The sequence below is a fragment of the Geotrypetes seraphini genome, chromosome 9 (assembly GCF_902459505.1).
Source record: "Geotrypetes seraphini chromosome 9, aGeoSer1.1, whole genome shotgun sequence".
NCBI classification, from domain to species: domain Eukaryota; kingdom Metazoa; phylum Chordata; class Amphibia; order Gymnophiona; family Dermophiidae; genus Geotrypetes; species Geotrypetes seraphini.
The window spans coordinates 29,999,206-30,019,169 of NC_047092.1; the positions used below are offsets into that span (position 1 = coordinate 29,999,206).

The 19,964-nt window shown below is 41.8% G+C and overlaps 1 protein-coding gene across 10 annotated transcripts in view; it reads left to right on the forward strand.

Moving 5' to 3' along the window:
* Window positions 1-19,964, forward strand: part of CADPS2 (calcium dependent secretion activator 2) — a 575,994-nt gene that overhangs the window by 421,177 nt on the left and 134,853 nt on the right. For all 10 annotated transcript variants that reach the window (XM_033958190.1, XM_033958192.1, XM_033958189.1 and 7 more), the window contains one exon: window positions 7,116-7,272. In XM_033958190.1, the coding sequence (XP_033814081.1) occupies window positions 7,116-7,272 (157 nt within the window). The remainder of the gene's footprint in view (window positions 1-7,115; window positions 7,273-19,964) is intronic.

Here is a 19,964-nt window from a genome sequence, read left to right on the forward strand (position 1 = left end):
GGAGATGATCTGAAAATAAAGGCCCAGATTCTAAAACCAGCACCGTTAGGAAGGCAGACTTTATAGAATCAGAGCCTGAGTGCATAGCTCGCACTTACATAAATACTCTATATAAGTGCACTTGTGCTAGTATTCAATAATAAATGCATTCAAATGGTGTTAAGAGATAGCTGCCCTTTTCTGAACTATCATAGTTATTCAGTGCATCTGTGCAGTCAACTTGGACATATTTTATTGTCTTGCTAAAAGGAAAGGTCTTCTTCCTCATTCTACTTACCGCCAAGCTTAGAATTAAGACATTCAAGAGGAAGAAAACCACATGAAGGGTCAGAACATTGGAGAAGAATCATGATTATTAAAATAATGAGAAGTCGAGGGTTGGATTGGAGAGGTCAAGTTCAGCCTCTCGTTCTTATGTACAGTTTATCTTTATACTTAGTTTTTGGAAGGAGAGGGGGAGGACTGGGGGGGGATAAAAGGTCAGTGAAAAGAGCAAGGGAGAGTTGTGTCTACTGAGTTTTTAATAACTTGGAGCAGATGGTGTTTAAATTGTACAGTTGTTTTGCTCTGTCTTAGAAGTCTGTACATCCTTAATTAACATTGTATCGCTTTCCTTGCATGAGATGTCTTTCTTCTGCTCACTCACAGTGCTTAGAGGTTTTGTTGTTTTGTTTTGGTTTTGTTTTTTTTTTGGGGGGGAGGGGAGAGAATTGAGAAAGGGCGTTTTAGGAATTGAGTTTATCCATACTGTGTTTTGTTAAAAGCACTTGGAATTGTTGTACATTTGAACTGAATGTTTATTGAAGTTCTTAATAGAACAGATTTAACATAAAATGATGGGAAATATTAATAACAATATTTGCTTTGGTTTAGCTCACACCTTTTGTATGTATCAGCTTTTATGTGAAGATTGGGGTATTCTATGAAGAGCTGATTGCATGATGTATGTTTTTATATTTTGTATATTAGTTGTACACTGATTTGGTTTATTTTTTATTTTTTTGGGAAATCATTTTTATTAGAAAGAGTTCAACAAGATAACAGGAACATTTCTCTGCTTACGTATGCTGGATGAGGCTAGTTTCCCTCTGATTCTCTACTGTAACTGTATCATCTCTGTGGACTTCTCCTGGGGTGCAGTTCTTGTTTATACTTCGCTGATTTGGTTTAAAGCGGTATATAGATTTTTAAATAACTAAAAAATAAAATAGTAGCTCGAGGTGAGTTAAGTTCTTGTACATAAGGTATTTCCTGTCCCCAGAGAGCTTACAATTTAAGTTTGGACCCGAGGCAATGGAGGGATAAGTGATTTGCCTGAGATCACAGGGAGCAGCAGTGGGATTTGAACCTGGCTTTGCTGGTTATCAGCCTGATGCTCTAACCATGAGGTTACGCCTCTACTTCATAGCACTTTCATACATCGCATTTCATACATCATACATGCTCACGCAGACTGCATTAGCACAAATGGCCTGACAGCACATGTTCAGTGGTTACCAGTAGACTACAGTTTCTGCTAATAACAATAAGATTATTATTAATATAAATGCAGGTAATGTAGATGGTGATTTACCCAAAATCACAAGTAGCTCTAGCATTTGAGTTTATATGAATTTGTCAAAAACATCAAAGACTCGTGATACGTGTTCCATATATGGTGGAGAGGTGAATATAGGACAATCACTATAAGTTAAGTGAGGTTCCTTAAAGTATATTTTAGATACATTTAAAAAGTAATAAACACATAAAAAAATACAGATTAAGCACTAATAAAGGCTGGACCGATGAAGATTATAAGCAACTGGCTGTGTTGGTCTGATTGTTTTCTGAAGGCCCATATTTGTAATGAAGATCCATAATGTATTGAAAGTTTGACATCATCAGTGAATACGAGTTTAGTTGGACTTTCAGCCTTGGTCATGATACTATAATAATAACATAGATGACAGAATATATGATTTAATTGATGATACAACAGTAGTATTTATATAATGTTTCATATATGTTGGAAACAGATTTGAACAAGTTAAAACCAAGTCTGAGAAAACTCCACTGGTTTCCTGTCAAATTTTGTATTGTTTTCAAGGTTCTGGTATTAACTTTTAAAGTAATTCGCTTTAAGATCCCTTAGGGCTCCTTTTACGAAAGTGCGCTAGGGCCTTAATGCGTGGAATAGCACATGCTAGCCGCTACCGCCTCTTCTTGAGCAGGCGGTAGTTTTTCAGCTAGCGTGCGCTGTAGCACGCACTAATCCAGTGCGTGCGCTAAAAACGCTAGCGCACCTCCGTAAAAGGAGCCTTTAGTATCTAACACAGTTGATGAGGCTTTGTCAACTGTCTAGCTGTGTTTCTCAAGTCGGTCCTGGAGTGGCTTCCTTGCCAGTCAGGTTTTCAGGATATCACAATGAATATGCATGGAAAAGATTTGCATAAAATGGAGGCATTGTATGCAAACCAATCTCATGCCTATTCATTATGGATATTCTGAAAACCTGACTGGCAAGGAGGCACTCCAGGACCGACTTGAGAAACATTGGTCTAGAGATCATTAAGATCAGAGGGAAAGTTACGACTATTACCAAGATGGATTAGCAAATGTGCATTACGCCAATATGAAAACAACTATAATATCAGTTGAAGGTGTTTTTATGTCTAGCAGGACAGCTGAGGTTGCTTTTTGATATTCGAAAATTCAAGAAACTATGAAAACAACTTTGTTAGTGGAGGCATTCTCTTGATTGACTTAGGATCTTGACTGAAGATGTTTCAGATATGTTTGTTACATAATGATTTTGACCGTGTTAGGTCCTGTATCCCTAGCGGACTAGGTCCTTTAAGGCTCTTATGTGGATGATTTATTTTTATGTGGATGAAATTATTTTATGTGGATGATTTCAGTGTACCTTTGGAACTTTGACACTTTCAAATAAAGTCCATTTAGAAACATCGTCACTCCACAGAGTTTTTTTGGTTTCAAAATAATGATTCATTACATGATGATTATGTGTGTATTTTTGTAAACCACTAAGGTCTAGGCGGGTTAGAAATGTAATAAATAAATAAAATAATTAAATGATCTGGCATTTCCACTGCACATGCTTGCTGCATGAATGATCAAGGCAGGCATGTTGGGATCTTGGATTTTCGAGTTATTCACCTTTCCAAATTCAACTTCAAGGTGAATAATAAAAAGACTCATAAAGGGTGTTTCCCCCTTTCTTTCATATCTTTATTGGCATTTTTCAAAAACCTTTCCTACCAACACTTTAAAAAATTAGGAGCTCCTTTTACAAACCCGCAGTAGCGGGTAATTGCTACGGTAATTGCTCCAACGCCCATAGGGATTTAATGGGCATCGGAGCATTTGCTGTATGGCAGCAGCTACTGCATTTTTGCAAAAGGGGGTGGTGGGTGGGAGGTAAAGTAATGAATATATAATTCAATTTTCAGATCATGGTATGGAGTGAAATACTAGTCTGGCCTTGTAAAGCAGAAATAATTTTCGATTAGCTGAGAAATCAGTGGAATGTATTTTTTTTTTCTCGTCATTCTCTTTGTTCTGAGAACATTTCAGAAGGCAAGAAGGCTCTTTTTCTGCAGCTTCCTAACAGTATGAGATTAAAATAACTGTAGTGTGCGTTTTTTTCTAAAGAATGTGCTTAGACCTTTCATGCCTGCTTTAGCGTCTGCTAGTTTAACAGCTGTATTCAACAGGACTGTATTCATTGTGAAAAAAAAAAAAGAAAATGGCCTTCACCACAAATATCGGTTCTTACTTTTTTTTTTTTTTTTTTTTATAATTCTTTTGGTTTTGTGTGATCACTTTAGTGATGTTTTTGTTTAATAAGAAATATTTCCTGATTATGTATTTTTTTCCTTTTGTGGGATGTTGACACGTTCTTTGTTAGCCTGATTATATAGGTTTCATTGTCACCTTTCCATATATGCGCGAATAACCCTTAGCCACGGAAAAGGGAGCAAAAAGTGTGGATATTACAGTCCCTCTAGGAGATGCTCATTTTGGGTGGCAAAACTTCTTGGTCTATAAATGTCTATTTATGTGCTTAATGCTGGGTGAGAGGAGGGTTAGTAAGATCATGCAGCATAAACACTCATGTTTTATGGCTGGGCTGAGGCGATGGTGCAAGATCGATCACAGTAGAATAAATATAATTGGGTGGGCTGGAGTCAGTATCCTAGTAAGCAGGTTAGCTTCAGAGATCAGGCAAATGAAATGTGATCTTTTACTTAACATTGATCACTTACAGGTCATTGACCTGGGGGGCCGCTGCGGGAGCGGACTGCTGGGCACGATGGACCTGTGGTCTGACTCAGCAGAGGCAGTGCTTATGTGCTTATGACGCTAATGCTTTTCTGTAATACAGCTTATTCTATAGCTGAGGGGTCAAATGCATATATTAAATGGGAGCAAGATGGGTCATATCTATCTTATTTGAATATTCTGATTTGTGCTTATTACATGCTTCATAAGTATTATGGCTCCCTTTTAGGACGTATTATATCTCTCTCATTTGAATTTCAGTGCTCTTAAGTATATATTTGAAATTGTTTTATGGTAATCCTATTATTAAGTTTCAATTTGCTGATTTTACTTCTACCTCATTCACTGTATTTATGTTTATATTTGGTCTTTTTAATATTGTTATGCTGTTAACAAAATTGTAAGTTTTATATTGAATTATAGCTGCTGTACACCATCTTGGTTTATAAAGGTGGTTAATAAATCCCAATAAATAAGTTGCATGCACAGTTGATCTTAGTTAGTATTCTATACCATGTGTGCACAAAATCCATAACGTGCAGTTTCAAGCAGGGCATGTGTGGCTTATGGGCATGCCCAGGCTATGCGTATACATGTTAACAGAATACTGTACATGCAATTATGCATCTAATTACATTTAAGTGTGAACATTTGCACCGGCCTTTGAGCATAAGTGCTTCCGCCTAAAATTAGGCACATCAACGCAGACTTACATGAGTGTCCTCACGGAACTGCTGTTATAAAATTAAGGTTTACTCCCGGATTCAATGCATGGTGTTCAAAGCTGTACATATAAATAAATTGAATAATGAGCTTTGAAACATCAGTAAATGGGTGCTAACTAATTATTTTTGTTAATTGGCACTTATTAAAATTGGAACATTCATCTGGACGCGAGCTACTCTATAAGTCACAGTGGTTAACTCCCATGGCACGCATCTGAAAAGGGGGCATGGCTGTGGGCATCTCTGGGGTATTCTGAAAAGTTGCATGTGGAATTACAAAATATTGACTAGCAGTTAGTCAATATTCTGTAATTCCACATGCAACTTGTCAGAATTCAGTATTTACACTGGGTTTTAGCAGTGACAGGTGTTAACTGCGAGAGGCTGTAAAAACTCGATTTCAAAATGACGTCATTCAGGAAGTGACCATTAAGATCTGTTTTAGCAAAATGTCATTTAGCAAAGAAAATTAAGTTGCAATTAAACTTTTAGCAACAAAATAAGGCATACGGTATAAAGCGGTTTGCAAAGGGAATTTCCTAATAAAGTTTGGACTAATGCATTTTCAAAGGTCATACTAAATGTTGAAACTATTTAAAGTTGTCCTGCTTTCTCCGGACGCCATATAGGTGATCTACCCAGATAGTGGCTGTATATTGCTCCTAGAGAATGACATGGGGAAAATCTTTTCCTCGTCCTCATGTGGAATCATTTTCCTATCCCATCCCCGCGAGTTCTTTTCCTGTCCCTGCCCCATTCTTGCAAGCTCTGTCCTCATCTGCACAAGCCTCAAACACTTTAAAGTCATAAGTAGCAACATTCTAGACTCAGATTGTGATGTCATAATGCTTCATTCCACCAATGCCTAAGCTCCGTCCTCATCTGCACAAGCCTCAAACACTTTAGAATAATAAGTAGCAACATTCTAGAGCTCAGATTGTGATGTCATAATGCCTCTTTCCACCAATGCCTAAGCTCTATCCTCATTTGCACAAGCCTCAAACACTTTAAAATCATACATGTTCAAGGTTTGTGTGGTTAGGACAGAGCTTACAGGAATGGGGCAAGGACGGTGACAAAACTCGCGGGGACGGGAAATTGAGTTCCTGCCGGGATGGGGAAAAATTTGTCCCCATGTCATTCTCTAATTTCTGCTACCCAGATAATACTGGGCATTCATCACAGTACAGGCAGTCCCCGGGATATGAATGAGTTACATTTTTAAAGCTGTTCTTAAGTCGGATTTGTATGTAACTCAGAACTTGTAGATTTTAAGATTCTTGCTGCTTACCTCTGCTCCCAGCTGACAAAAGGGCCAACTGTCCCTAGTACCAGTGATCCCTCTAAGGTAGAGTATACACAACCACAAGCTGTTCTTAATGTGGCCATGCATCATTCCTGAATCTGCTACAGGGAAAGTGAAAGGGATTAGGACTTGTATTCCGCCTTTTTGTAGTTTTACCACCACACTCAAAGCGGTTTATACACAGGTTCATCAAGCGTTTTCCATATCTGCCCCAATGAGCTCCCAATCTATTTAATGTACCTGGGGCAGTGGAGGATTAAGTGACTTGCCCAGGGTCACAGGGAGCAGCGCAGGGTTTGAACCCTCAACCTCAGGGTGCTGAGGCTGTAGCTCTAACCACTGCGCCACTGTGTAGGAGTCTGCGCCACTGGAAATACCGCTCGGTGAAATCAAATGAAGCCGCAACCGCGTCCTTAAGTACAAGTCATACTTAAGTTGGGCGTCCGTAACTTGGGGGACTGTCTGTATTCAAATTTTTGGCATCAGCCATTATCTGGGTGCTACCACTGAATATCTGGATGTTTTTTGCCTGCAGCGACTGTCATTTTTTTAAAAAAACGCTGGTCACAGCAGACTGAATATCAGGGATTTGTTCTCATAGCCATTATCGGTATAGCGCTGCCTTTTATGTATGTAAAGTTTGATATCTGCTGATCAGTCACATTTTTAAGGTGCTTATTTTGTTTGGAATCTTGATGGCAATTGGAAAAAAAAAAAAAAAAGACATGAAACGATGAAATCACTGCATGTATGGAATTTTCATTTGTACCGTTTTTAACTAATATACCTACATTGCATCATAGGCATTTGCTTGGTGGCCAGATTTAATGGCGGAACATGCAGAAATATTTTGGTCCCTCTTCTCTGTTGATATGGATGCAGCACTGGAAGCACAATCGCAAGATTCCTGGGATAGCTTTCCACTTTTCCAGCTTTTAAATAATTTCCTAAGGAATGACCGTAAGAATTTCCTTTTATAATTTTATCATCTAAATTGCATACGTAATCCCAGATGGTTTTTGTAATCACAGAACACGGAAGGAAAGTCATCAGCAGTGGCATAAGTTCAGATTCCAAACTTCTCATGTAGTGGAAGATCTAAGAATAGCTGGGGGCAGGAGTGGAGTTTGTTTATAAATATAACTTGATATGCTACTTTTTCTGGCTGTGCTCCTTCTCTTGACAATCCAGAAGTCCACTAGGAGTTGGGCTAGTCAGTCTACACGTTTTGCAGTGGCGTACTTGGGGGGGGGGTGGAGAGGGAGAGATCTGCCCAGGGTGGAGACCATAAGGAGGTGCTCCCGGGGTCGGCATTATTCAGGAACTTCACTGCTCTGCCAGCATCGGGCCTTCCTCTCTGCTGTGCCCTGCCTTGGCGGAAGAAGGAGGAAGGCCTGATAGCGGCAGAGCAACAAATTAAGGCTGCCAACAATGAGAGAACACTCTGAACAGGCTTCTTATGACCCACCAGGGCCTTCTCTTTGCTGCATCACTGATGATGCCACTGATGAAGTGGCAGGAAGAAGCCCTGGCGGAGCAGGCCACAAAGAATCTCATGGTGGGGATTGGTCGGGTCCAGAAGTGCTGCATAGGGGGATGGGAGGGAAGGATGGAAAACTGCTACACAGGGGGATAGGAGGGAGGAATGGAAAGCTGCTGTACGGAGGAGAGGAGAGAGGAAGCATTGTTGGACATGGTGTGGAGGAGAGGAAGGGGGTGCAAGAAAGAGGTAGAAAGGGGTGAGAGGGAGAAATCTTGCATATGGTGGAGAGAAAGAGAAATGTTGGCCATAGGGTGAAGGGCAGGGAGAGGTGGTGCATGGGGAGAGAGAAAGAAATGTTGCACATGATAATGGAGGGGAGGAAGAGAGAGTTGCTGCATGGAGAGGAATAGAGAGGTTTGACCCAGGGCACAAGGCAGGGAGAAAGAGATAGAAGATGGTACACAATGGGAAAGAAACAGAAATGTTGAACATGGCAGTGGAAAGAAGGTACAGAGATTGATGGTGAGCACAGAAAAAGAAGAAAACATCAAGTGGGCAGGAGATCCTGGTGAGAGAGTTAACAGAAGGCAAACAGAAACCAGAGCCTTGGACCAACATGATTTGAACAATAAAATGACCAGACAACAAAAGGTAGTAAAAAAAAATAATTTTATTTTCTATTTTGATATTACAATATGTCAGATTTGAAATGTGTTTCCTGGCAGAGCTGGTGTTAGACAACAAGCATGGGCTAGGACTTATCTTATTTACACCTCAGTGCCTGCATAGGGTTGAAGAGGTTGTAACCTTATGTAATGTTATGTTGTAGCATTGTGAATCTTAAACTATAACCTGTTCTGAGCTCTCTGGGAAGGATGGGATATAAAACTAAATAAATAAACAAAATTACTTAAAATATTTTTTATAATAATTTTATTTTTATATACCGCCCTACCATATAGTTCTAGGCAGTTCACATACATAAAAATTATACAATCAATGAATAAAATACAATTTGCTAAAATACTTTAAGATCCAATAAAACGTGCTAGCTATAAAATCAATGAACATTTACCTATCAATTCTGAAACATCAGTTTATAAATTTATCAAATAAATCAGTTATATTGGGAGGGGGGAGTAAAAAAAAAATGATCGGCCCTGGTTGTCACATTCCCTAGGTACTCCACTAACTTTCTGAATACATTATTCTTTCTCCTCTTCCTCACCCCCATAGCTTTTCCTGTTTCCTTATCCCACTCTATCAGATCCTTTGCTGGCCTTCACTCGGTTGTTCCTGGCTTAAGCACAAAGAGGGTCCAGTGGTCATGTACCATAGAGTTACTAAACCAGAGTCAGTATCCCACCGCTTGCCTTGGATCGGTAGCATGGAATGTTGCTACTCTCTGGGATTCTAGAATCTTGCCACTCTTTGGGGATTCTGAATGGAATGTTGCTACTATTTGGGGTTCTGGAATCTTGCTTACTCTGAGATAATGGAATATTGCTACTCCTTGGGTTTTGGCCAGGTACTAGTGACCTGGATTGGTCACTGAGAAAACGTGGTACTGGCCTTGATGGACCATTGGTCTGACCCAGGAAGGCTATTCTTATGATCTTTCAGAAGCAGTATTGAAAGAGAGCCAGCAATGGGGCCTGTGGCCAGAGTGTGCACTCGACCACCCTCCTCAGCCTCCCGCAGTGGTCTTCCTGTAACCTAGAAAACCCACGCAGGCCTGTGAGCATGTGTGCCCTCTCATAGTCTTTCTGCTAGCTTTCTCTCATTATTGCAGTAGAAATAGCACCATGGGAGAATCGGATCTGCTTCAGGGATTCCAGAGCAGAGAACCATTGGACCGCCCGTGCTGTGAGAGCTGCTTTGGCTAGGGTTACCAGGCGTCCGGGAAAACCCGGACATGTCCTCTTTTTAGTGGACATGTCCAGGCGCCCGGAGGGATTTCCAAAACCCAGGAGTTTGTCTGGGTTATGGAAATCCTGAGCTTGGAGGCCACATATGGAAGCCTTTGCGCAGCCGTCACCATGATGACATCATACGCGTGCGTGCATGGGTGTGATATCATTGTGTCGACGTCCCTGCATGCACGAAGACTTCCAAACGCGGCCTTTGAACTCGGGGAGCTTCGTGTGGGGGCAGGGCTAGGGAGGAATGGGGTGGAACCAGTGGCGGGATGAGGCGGGGCCAAGCATCCTCTTTTTTTCCAAAGAGGAAATCTGGCAGAATGTACAGCAGAAGTAATCAATCTTTAGGAGAACTATAAACACCTGTATTGTCTGAGAATATAGCAATGGGCTTGCCCAGCCAAAATACATTAAAGTTTTCTACTCACTGGTTGGGCTGCTGCCTCTGCACCCAGAGGTTGTGAGATCAAATCCCAGTGCTGCTCCTTGTGACCCCGTGCAAGTCACTTAATCCTCCAATGCCCACTTCTTTGAATGTCAGCTTTGAAAAGGTGACAAAAAGGTGGTATACAAGTCTCCTTTCCCTTACTGTCTGAGATTTTAGGCCAACTTGGTTCACAGACTCTCATGGGTGGGATATAGCTATACCGGCATACAACTCATTTCGTCAGGACAGAGAGGGAAAGTCAGGGAGAGGGGTGGCACTATACATTAAAGACGACATCAAAACTACCAGAATCACAGATGTGAAGTACACCGGGGAATCCCTCTGGGTGAACCTGGCTAGAGGCAGGGAAAAATGCCTGTATCTTGGTGTAGTATAAAGACCTCCAAGACAACTGGAAGACAAAGACTCCGAATTAATTGAAGACATAGAGAATATCACTCTTCGGGGAGACGCTGTTCTGCTAAGGGACTTCAACATGCCTGACACAGATTAGAACTCATACTCAGCAACAACCAGTGGCAGTTAACATCCATAAAGGGAGCACGACTCAAACAAATGGTATTGGAACCCACTAGGGCCCAGGCGATCCTGGACCTAGTACTCACCAACGGGGATAGCGTTTCGAAGGTCTCGGTAGGAGATATGCTAGCCTCCAGCGACCACAACATGGTGTGGTTCTACCTCAGGAAAGGTTTCCCTAGATCAAACACGAAAACAAAAGTACTCAACTTCCGAGGCACTGACTTCAAACGCATGGGAGATTTCGTCCATCAGACACTGTAGAACCAAGCTACGACCGATGATGTGGAAGCTATGTGGTCATCCCTGAAATCTACCATACATGAAGCGACAATCCTCTACATTAAATCAGTACACAAACGGCGGAGAAACAACAAACCCCAATGGTACTCCGCAGAAATCTCGCACCTCGTCAAGGAGAAGAAAAAAGCATTTATTTCCTACAAACGAACAAAGACTAGGGAAGCTAAACTAGAACATAGGGCGAGATCTGCAGCGGTCAAAACGGCAGTCAGGGAGGCCAAACTTCGAGTGGAAGAGACTCTGGCAAAGAACATGAAGAAAGGGAATAAATCCTTCTTCAGGTATATTAATGATAAGAAAAAGAACACAGACGGGATAGTACGCCTTAGAAAACCAGATGGAAACTGCACAGAATCAGATTCCGATAAAGCAGAACTACTGAATGAATACTTCTGCTCGGTCTTCACCTGCGAGGCACCGGGGCACGATCCGCAGTTGCAGGCAAGGCCCAGCGTGGAAGACCCGTTTCAGAATTTCGAATTCACACCTGGCGACGTCTACTATGAACTGGCAAGACTCCAGGTGAACAAAGCCATGGGACCGGACAATCTACACCCTAAGGTGCTCAGTGAGCTGCTTGATGTCCTGGCAGAACCGCTATCAGGACTCTTCAATCTCTCCCTAAGTTCGGGGAGAGCCCCCATAGACTGGAAAACAGCTAACGTCATTCCACTGCACAAAAAGGGTTGCAGGGCAGAGGCTGCAAACTACAGACCGGTGAGTCTCACATCAATAGTATGCAAATTCATGGAAACACTAATCAAACGTAAATTAGACGCAATCTTGGATGAGGAGAATCTACGGGATCCCAGTCAACACGGATTCACCAAGGGTAGGTCCTGCCAATCCAGTCTCATCAGGTTCTTTGACTGGGTAACAAAACAGCTAGACTTGGGAGAATCCATGGACGTCATATACCTAGACTTCAGCAAAGCTTTCGATAGTGTCCCGCATCACAGGTTGTTGAGCAAGATGAAATCAATGGGGCTGGGAGAAACACTAACTGCATGGGTCAATGACTAGCTGAGTGGCAGACTTCAGAGGGTCTTCAGTAGTTAATGGTACCCTCTCTAAAACATCGGAGGTGACCAGTGGAGTACCGCAGGGCTCAGTCTTGGGCCCGCTCCTTTTCAACATATTCATAGGGGACCTAACTAAGGGGCTTCAAGATAAGATAACGTTATTCGCTGACGACGCCAAACTATGCAATATAGTGAGAGACGGCAATTCACCTGATAGTATGACACAGGACCTACATTTGTTAGAGCTTTGGCAGCTGGGCTTCAATGCTAAGAAAGGCAAGATCATGCACCTCGGCAGCAGAAATCCGTGCAGAACTTACACCTTGAATGGTGAGACCTTAGCTAGAACTTCAACAGAACGAGACTTGGGAGTGATCATCAGCGCAGACATGAAAACTGCTGATCATGTGGAGAAGGCTTCATCTAAGGCAAGACAGTTGTTAGGTTGCATCCGCAGGAGTTTCGTCAGCCGGAAGCCTGAAGTCATAATGCCATTATACAGAACCATGGTGAGACCTCATTTGGAATACTGTGTGCAATTCTGGAGACCACACTACCGAAAAGATGTGCTGAGAGTAGAGTCGGTGCAACGGATGGCCACCTGGATGGTCTCGGAGCTCAAGGATCTATCATACGAGGAAAGGCTGAAAAATTTGCAGCAGTACTCACTCAAGGAACGTAGGGAGAGAGGAGACATGATCGAGACGTTTAAGTATATTACCGGCCTTATCGAGATGGAAGAAGAGATTCTCTTTCTCAAAGGACCCTCAGCCACAAGAGGGCATCCACTCAAACTCAGGGGCGGGAAATTTCATGGCGACACCAGGAAATATTTCTTCACCGAGAGAGTGGTTGATCCTTGGAACGAGCTCCCGGTGCAGGTGATCGAAGCAAACAGCGTGCAAGAATTTAAGAGCAAATGGGATGCCCATGTGGGATCCCTTAGAGGGTTAATCCAAGGGAACCTGTCACCAGGAGTGGGATCCCTAGGATAGTAGACTTGGGAGTGGGTCAGTAGAGTGGGCAGACCTGATGGGCTATGGCCCTTATCTGCCGTCATCTTCTATGTTTCTATAATCCAGTTGACCTGGAAAGTGAAATTCTGTGTCCTAGTGATTCTGTCATTGAGGATATCTTTCCCTCCCCACCCCCAACTCTTTTTTTTTTTTTTTTTTTTAAGTCAAAACCATCTTACACAATCTTTCTTCACTCCAAATATCAAAAATATTTTCTACAGTTGGACAAACATTATGTACCAGTCCAGAATTAATTGGACTGGGTTGCATACTTGAGATCCATATTGCATACTTGAGATTCATATTTTCCTCTTATCTATTTCTTGTGTAATAAGTTGTACCCTCACTTCTTGTATTCTGTAATTCGCTGATTGTCCAGCCCTCTTTGATGTCAATCGCCTAGAAGTCATCTGACTCTGGCGGTATAGAAGAATAAAGTTATTATTATTATTAACTCGAGTTATTCACTGAATTGATGTTTTGATTCCTGCCTGGTACTTTCATTGACCATATCCCAAAAACCTGATTAGCAAAGGTGTTCCCCAGGATAGATTTGGGAGCCATTGATATAAAATAGGAACAAAGCAAACGATTTTGCTTTGTTTGCTTTGCTTAATTCAATTGCAATTTTGGTTACAGTGTCCTTGAAGTTACATAAAATCATATTTTGATTTCTGGTGACTGCTAGATAACATTCTCAACCTAGCCAGTTAAATTTTCAGGATAGTTATAATGAATATGCATGAAATAAATTTGCTTATGGAGTAATTTTGTAAAGTATGTTCTGTGTTTAAAAAAAAAACATTTCTGCACACAGAGAGGCCAATGTAGTAAGCAGTGTGTTACCATGGGAACTCAAACTGAGATAGTGATGAGAAAGTCTGGGTTTGACTAAAATTGGTTAGGCAATTGAAGTCATATTTGAGGCCTCAAGATTTTCAGATAGCTGACCAATTAACACTTTTGAATCATTTGGACTACTGTAATGTGGTGTATTTAGGAGTGTCACAAAGAGTGCTAGTAATGCTTCAGCAGGCCCCAAACTGCAGCTACGGTGATAATACATAGTAGATGTGATAGAATGACTTCACTGTCACATGTCCTACATTGGCTCCCACTGAAGCTTAGAATTAAATTTAAATTTGTCTAACCTTCAAGGCCTTTCAAAATATTGGGCCAAAATAATTGAATGAAAGAGTGACTTGATGTGTTCCAGCAAGAGCCCATGGATTCTAGGGAGTCTCTTCATGAAATGATCTTCATTAGAACTAATTTTTCTGCAGCGGTTCTGGTAATCTGGAATGGCATTGACGTGTATTTGACTGTTTACAATTTGGGAGACAGGAAGAGTTGGGTTTTTTTTAAAGCCTACTTTAATACTAAGGGCTCCTTATACTAAGATGCAATAATGGAGTTAGCACATGCTTAGGCCCCGGATTCTATGAACGGCTTTGCGATCGGCAGCCGCCGACAAAAGCGGTGCTGATCTCATGTGTCAATCATCTGATGGCACCATGTATAGAATTGTGACTACGCCACAGATAGAAGCCGGATATGTAAGACAGGGTTTTCAAGGCCTATATTTCTAGTGCCTATCTGTGATGAGAATCACAACTACGGAGGTAGCTACTGATGCATAAGGGTACATCCAGCATTAACCACGCCTATTATACACCGGTAAGCGCCTCCGTAGTCGAGCTCAGGTGCCGTTTGTGGAGGCACCATCTTTTTTAATGGCATTTTAATTGTTTTTAAATGACGCAATCAATTCTCACGTCAATTAAGGGCAATTAAACCAATTAAAACCGGCACCTAACAGCATCTAACTAGTGGTACCGTTTATAGAATTTGGGTCTAAATGTTAAGATGCCCATTTTATTCCTATGAGCTTCTTAGCATAGTTAAGCTCTGGAACGCATTGCCAGAGGTTCTGGTAAGAGCAGATAACGTAGCTGGTTTTATGAAAAGTCCATAGTCTGTTGTTGAGAGAGATATGGGGGAAGCCACTGCTTGCCCTCAATCAGTAGCATGGAATGTTGCTACTCTTTGGGGTTCTGGAATCTTGCTTACTCTGAGATAATGGAATGTTGCTACTCTGGGTTTTGGCCAGGTACTAGGGATCTAGATTGGCCACCGTGAGGACAGACTACCGGGCTAGATGGACCATTGGTCTGACCCAGTAAGGCTATTCTTATGTTCTTTTGTGTACTAATGACTAGCATGCAAATAAATCCATTAGTGCACTTTATTAAAAGGAGCCCAGCTTTGTGAAAGATAGGCGCTGGAAATGTAGAACAGGGTTTTAAATGCCTATATGTCCAGCACCTATCTTTCACATGAATTGCAACTAAGGAGGCACTTTATGATGCCTTACGCCACTTACAATGTTAACCGCATCTGCAGCGGCATTAAGCATTGTAAAGTGCCTCCGTGGCTGCAATGAAGGCGCTGTTTTTCTAGGCAGCAACATTTTTCTTTCAATTATTTTAATCTTGTTTCCAGTGTGTCTTTCTAGACAAGCGGGTTATCTCTCCCAGGCCGCAAGCCTCTGCAGAAGGAATCCACTCCAGATTTTTTTTCCTCTAACCCTCCTAATTCACAGAGAGCTCTAATGCCATCTACAGTTTTTACTTCTGCATGCAAGCCAGAAGGAGTGTTTCTGTTCTGCTCTGTTTTTTCCTTTGACTTATTTTCAGATTTATTCATTTTTTTCATGCTTGTAGCTTACCTGTTTGTGGGTCTAATTCTACCTGCATGGAGAAAAAGCAGACGGTGGTCTACAGCTGTCAGGCCAATCCCTTGTGGTACCTTTTAGCACCTGCAGAAGCATTTTCGGAGCTCAGGGACGTTCCTGGTTAGCGTGTCTCACCTACTGCTTGGTAGGGGTTTGAGCGCAGGATGTCAAGCATTCGTAGGAAGCTCAGCAGTCTCACAGGGTGCCAGCTGCATTTTCACCTCCCCTCCTTCTGGTTGTGCATCCATCAGTCCACGGGGGTAGGGTTCAGTCAGACACCGTGTCTGATTGTCAGCTCAACAATTCAGCATTGTAGAGACAATCTGGATGAGGCAGTGATTTCTACTCCATTTCCAACTACTGTTCAGAGCTGAGGCAGGCCGCAGCACATTCTCAGCACAGATCACAGTGTGTAAGGCTGTTACAGTTTGTGAGATGAATCGAGGGGTGTCAGAAATTGCAATTTTCTGTGATCTGCTCTTGTTTCCCAATGTCCCTCCTTCCCAAAAGTCCTAATTTTGCTGGTTTTTGCATTTAATTTTGCTGTTTTTCCAATTTTTTTTGCATCAAAATCCTGATGGTAGCCATCTTGAATTTTAGCAGTCTAAATTTTCCTGCAGCTTCAAATCTGCAAGTTTTGCCTCAAAACCTATTGGGATGGAATCTTTGGGTTCTTTGACCAATAATCCATGCCAAGAATGCACAAATTGTATATCTCAGGTTTGTCCTTGTGCCACACGCTGTGCTGCACGTGTAGGAGAGGCGGGAGCATCTGGCTTAGCCTCTCCTTTGCGTTAATGGGCTGAGAAAAAGGCAGCTAGCCCGGTGGTTCAGGCAATTATCTTTTCTGGCCCTAGAGACAGTGTCCGTCCTGTGCGAAAGGGCGCAGAAGCCGCAAAGCCAAAGAGATGCAAATTGGTCATCTTTAGGTGACCCGGTGCTACCCGATACGCCTTTTTCTCTGAATTCATCAATTTAATGTGGAAAGCCTTTCAGGGGAGCTGTCCTTCCAAGGCAAAGGCGAGCTGCACTTCAGAGAACTCGGCACGGGAGGACTCGGCCCCTCTGAGTGCATTTACCCCCTCAGTCTTTCACTGCTCAATGCATCGGAGATGGTATGGATGGGGACAAGGATGATGATGGATCTCTCACTGTTCACTTATTGTCTCAGGTTGCACCTCGTGTTTTGGATGATGCAGGCCCGCAGTCTGGCGCTTTGGATCCTGGGAATGATCCCCCCACCCTGTGCATTTGTGTTTGTGTGTGTATATATATTTATTAAAAAAAAAAAACATTTATATCCCTGAAGACTTATTAAACCATTCTATGCACTAAGCCCCTTATATATATATATATATATATATTTATAATTTCATAGGTCATAGTAATAGATAATTGAGAGATTTCAGAATGAATAGCAACAAGAAGAGCACCGTATTCACTGAGTCTAATACCCCATTAATACTGAGAATGTATAGGAATAGTTCGTTCATGCCCAGCTTAATCTTCCTGGGTGTCTTTATTTCCTAGTTATTGTTTATATAGTATATTATGGAAAAATCAACGGCCTTCTTAATACCATAGGGTATATAACTATAAAACCAGAAACCATTGAATGTTTTAAAGTCCCCGCTGTGGTTTTTTATTTCCTGAAAGTCTTTTCATAACAAGTGACCATTCCTGACAAAGTGAACGCCATCTGGAAAATTGTGCAGATTTATTTCCTTCAGCCCCGTGGAGCAGGAAACCCTGGGCGCTACCTGACTTGTAGTCTGTGCAGGATGTGCGAGCAAGTGGCAAGTGACCATTCTTTTGGGAACGGCTTCCCCCGTGAAACGCATCTCGGCACTTATGCTTTAATTAACAGCCTTTTACACTGCTTGCGCATTAAAGCCAGCAGAAATAACACCCCTGCTTCTACCATAAATATCACAAACTCGGTTTAAATGGATAATAAAGGTTCAGACTGAACGCTAAATGTAAACCTATTTCTGAAGACTTTCACTCTTTTTAAAGATGGACATAAAATCCAAAGAGTGTGTGTGTGTGTGGGGAGGGGGGATGGATTGTGGCCTCATGAGGATAAAAAGGCTAGTGTTAATAATTAACACGGAGAGTGAAGTGAAGTTAAATTAGCCATAATAGAGCCCAGAGTGACTGGCAAAGTCAGCTCTCATTATCAGGAAAAAAAAACTCGAGAATTGAAGAGGTGGAATCCCCACTGGGTTATTCTCTCACCACAGCTTCATCAGATTATTTTTCAGATTTATTTTCAGATGAGGAACGGTTAGATCACCATATTGCCTATTAGGTTAATCTGCAAGCTTTAAAATTTGGAGGACTTCTGACATCTGGATGTTATTCTATCTCTAGTGCTGGGTAAGAGCTCTGAATCAGAGATGCAAGTACAGTATCTGTTTTCATGTACAGAACGTTGCAGACATAGGGAGCCCACAAGGAGGACAGAGAATATTTTTATTATTATTATTTTTTTATCTTTTCCATTACTTTATAAAACACAATGAAATTTACATTTGAAAAACATATCTCAAGGTAATATGCTTCATGCAGAAGGAAGGTTAATTATGTTTAACTCTTGATGCTTTTTAAGCCTTCTTTCTAGTACTTCATGAATTTGAAATGCTGCTGATTACCTTGATCCAAAGGACTGGTATTCCTTCCAGACCTATTGAAATTATCTGCTAGGTATGTTTCTTCCTCCCTGACCTAAATAACAAGGAACGCCAGAAGTACATACAAAAAGATCCCCCACAAATTGATTATTCATTTAAACATAGAAACATAGAAATAGACGGCAGATAAGGGCCATGGCCCATCTAGTCTGCCCACCCTAGTGACCTAGCCTACCTTTGCTTAGCGAATAGAACCCACGTGTCGATCCCATTTGGCCTTAAAATCAGGCACGCTGCTGGCCTCAATCACCTGCAGTGGAAGACTATTCCAACGATCAACCACCCTTTCAGTGAAAAAGAATTTCCTGGTGTCACCTCGTAGTTTCCCGCCTCTGATTTTCCACGGATGCCCTCTTGTTGCCGTGGGTCCCTTGAAAAAGAAGATATCTTCTTCCGCTTCTTCCGCAAAATGTTTGAAAAAAATCCCCCCCCCCCCCTCTTTTCACACATTATGTGACTTGCTTGCCATTTTGGCTAAAACCCAGTGCTTGGCTAATATCTAAGTAATCAGTTTGGGAGGATATCATCTGTCATGTGCTGCCTGGGGTAAGTAAGATATTTTTCCTGTATTTGTGGGTAAGTTCATCACGTATACAATTTGCATGGCGCTTCTTACCAGTCTGCTCAGGGCTTCCTGTGTATTTCCACAGTTTCATTTGTTTTCCTGTGGAAAGTTGGGGCTTCTCTTTCTATTGCCATTTTGTGCCATCTGCCTTCCTACAAAGTTGACTGAGCACTCAGGCAGAGTCTATGTACTTGGTGGTGTAGCCAATAGGAAGCCACAACGTCAGTGGAGAAACCAATAAAGAAGGCTTTTCCCTAGTAGAGGAACTAGTGGTTTAAAACAAGGTGGTCAAGTTTGAAGGCCAGAGAAGGAAGAGGGGGTTATTTCCTGTTTCATTTCATACAGCACCCCTTCTGTGAGTACTCAGGATGGTTTGCAAAACTACTACTTATAACATAATATATACTATATAGTCACAAATAAATATCAACAGCAGAGTAACATCTAGCCTATCCAGGAAAAACTGCATTAATCAGATGAAAATAAAATGGTCCTAGAATATCTTGTTGTAGAGCCATTGCTGTGACTCAGCCACAGATTCCAGAAAAGAGGGTTGTGTGGGGACAGAAATCCTGCCCATCCTCACCAGTATCCCGCCTGTCCCCGCCCATCCCTGCCAGAATTTCCTCTGTCCCCGTGAGAAACCTCCTCCGTCCCCGCCCAACCCCGTGAGGAATCCCCTCCATCCCCCCATAAAAAGCAGCAATTACTTCTGACAGTTTTGATTTTTTTTTTTTTTAAAGGCTTAGTTTATTTAAACCAACAATAAAATACAATATAAACAAATAACAGTGAACAGAGATAAGAGATGCATACATCACCGGAAAGAATTAGAATAGACAGGTCATGTGACTGTAGGGTCAACCATTTCTTGTTAAAAGAAATGAGTTAGATTTTTTGGCAATATAAAGCTCATATCTGTAGAGCAAACAAATCTGGTTTCACCATCT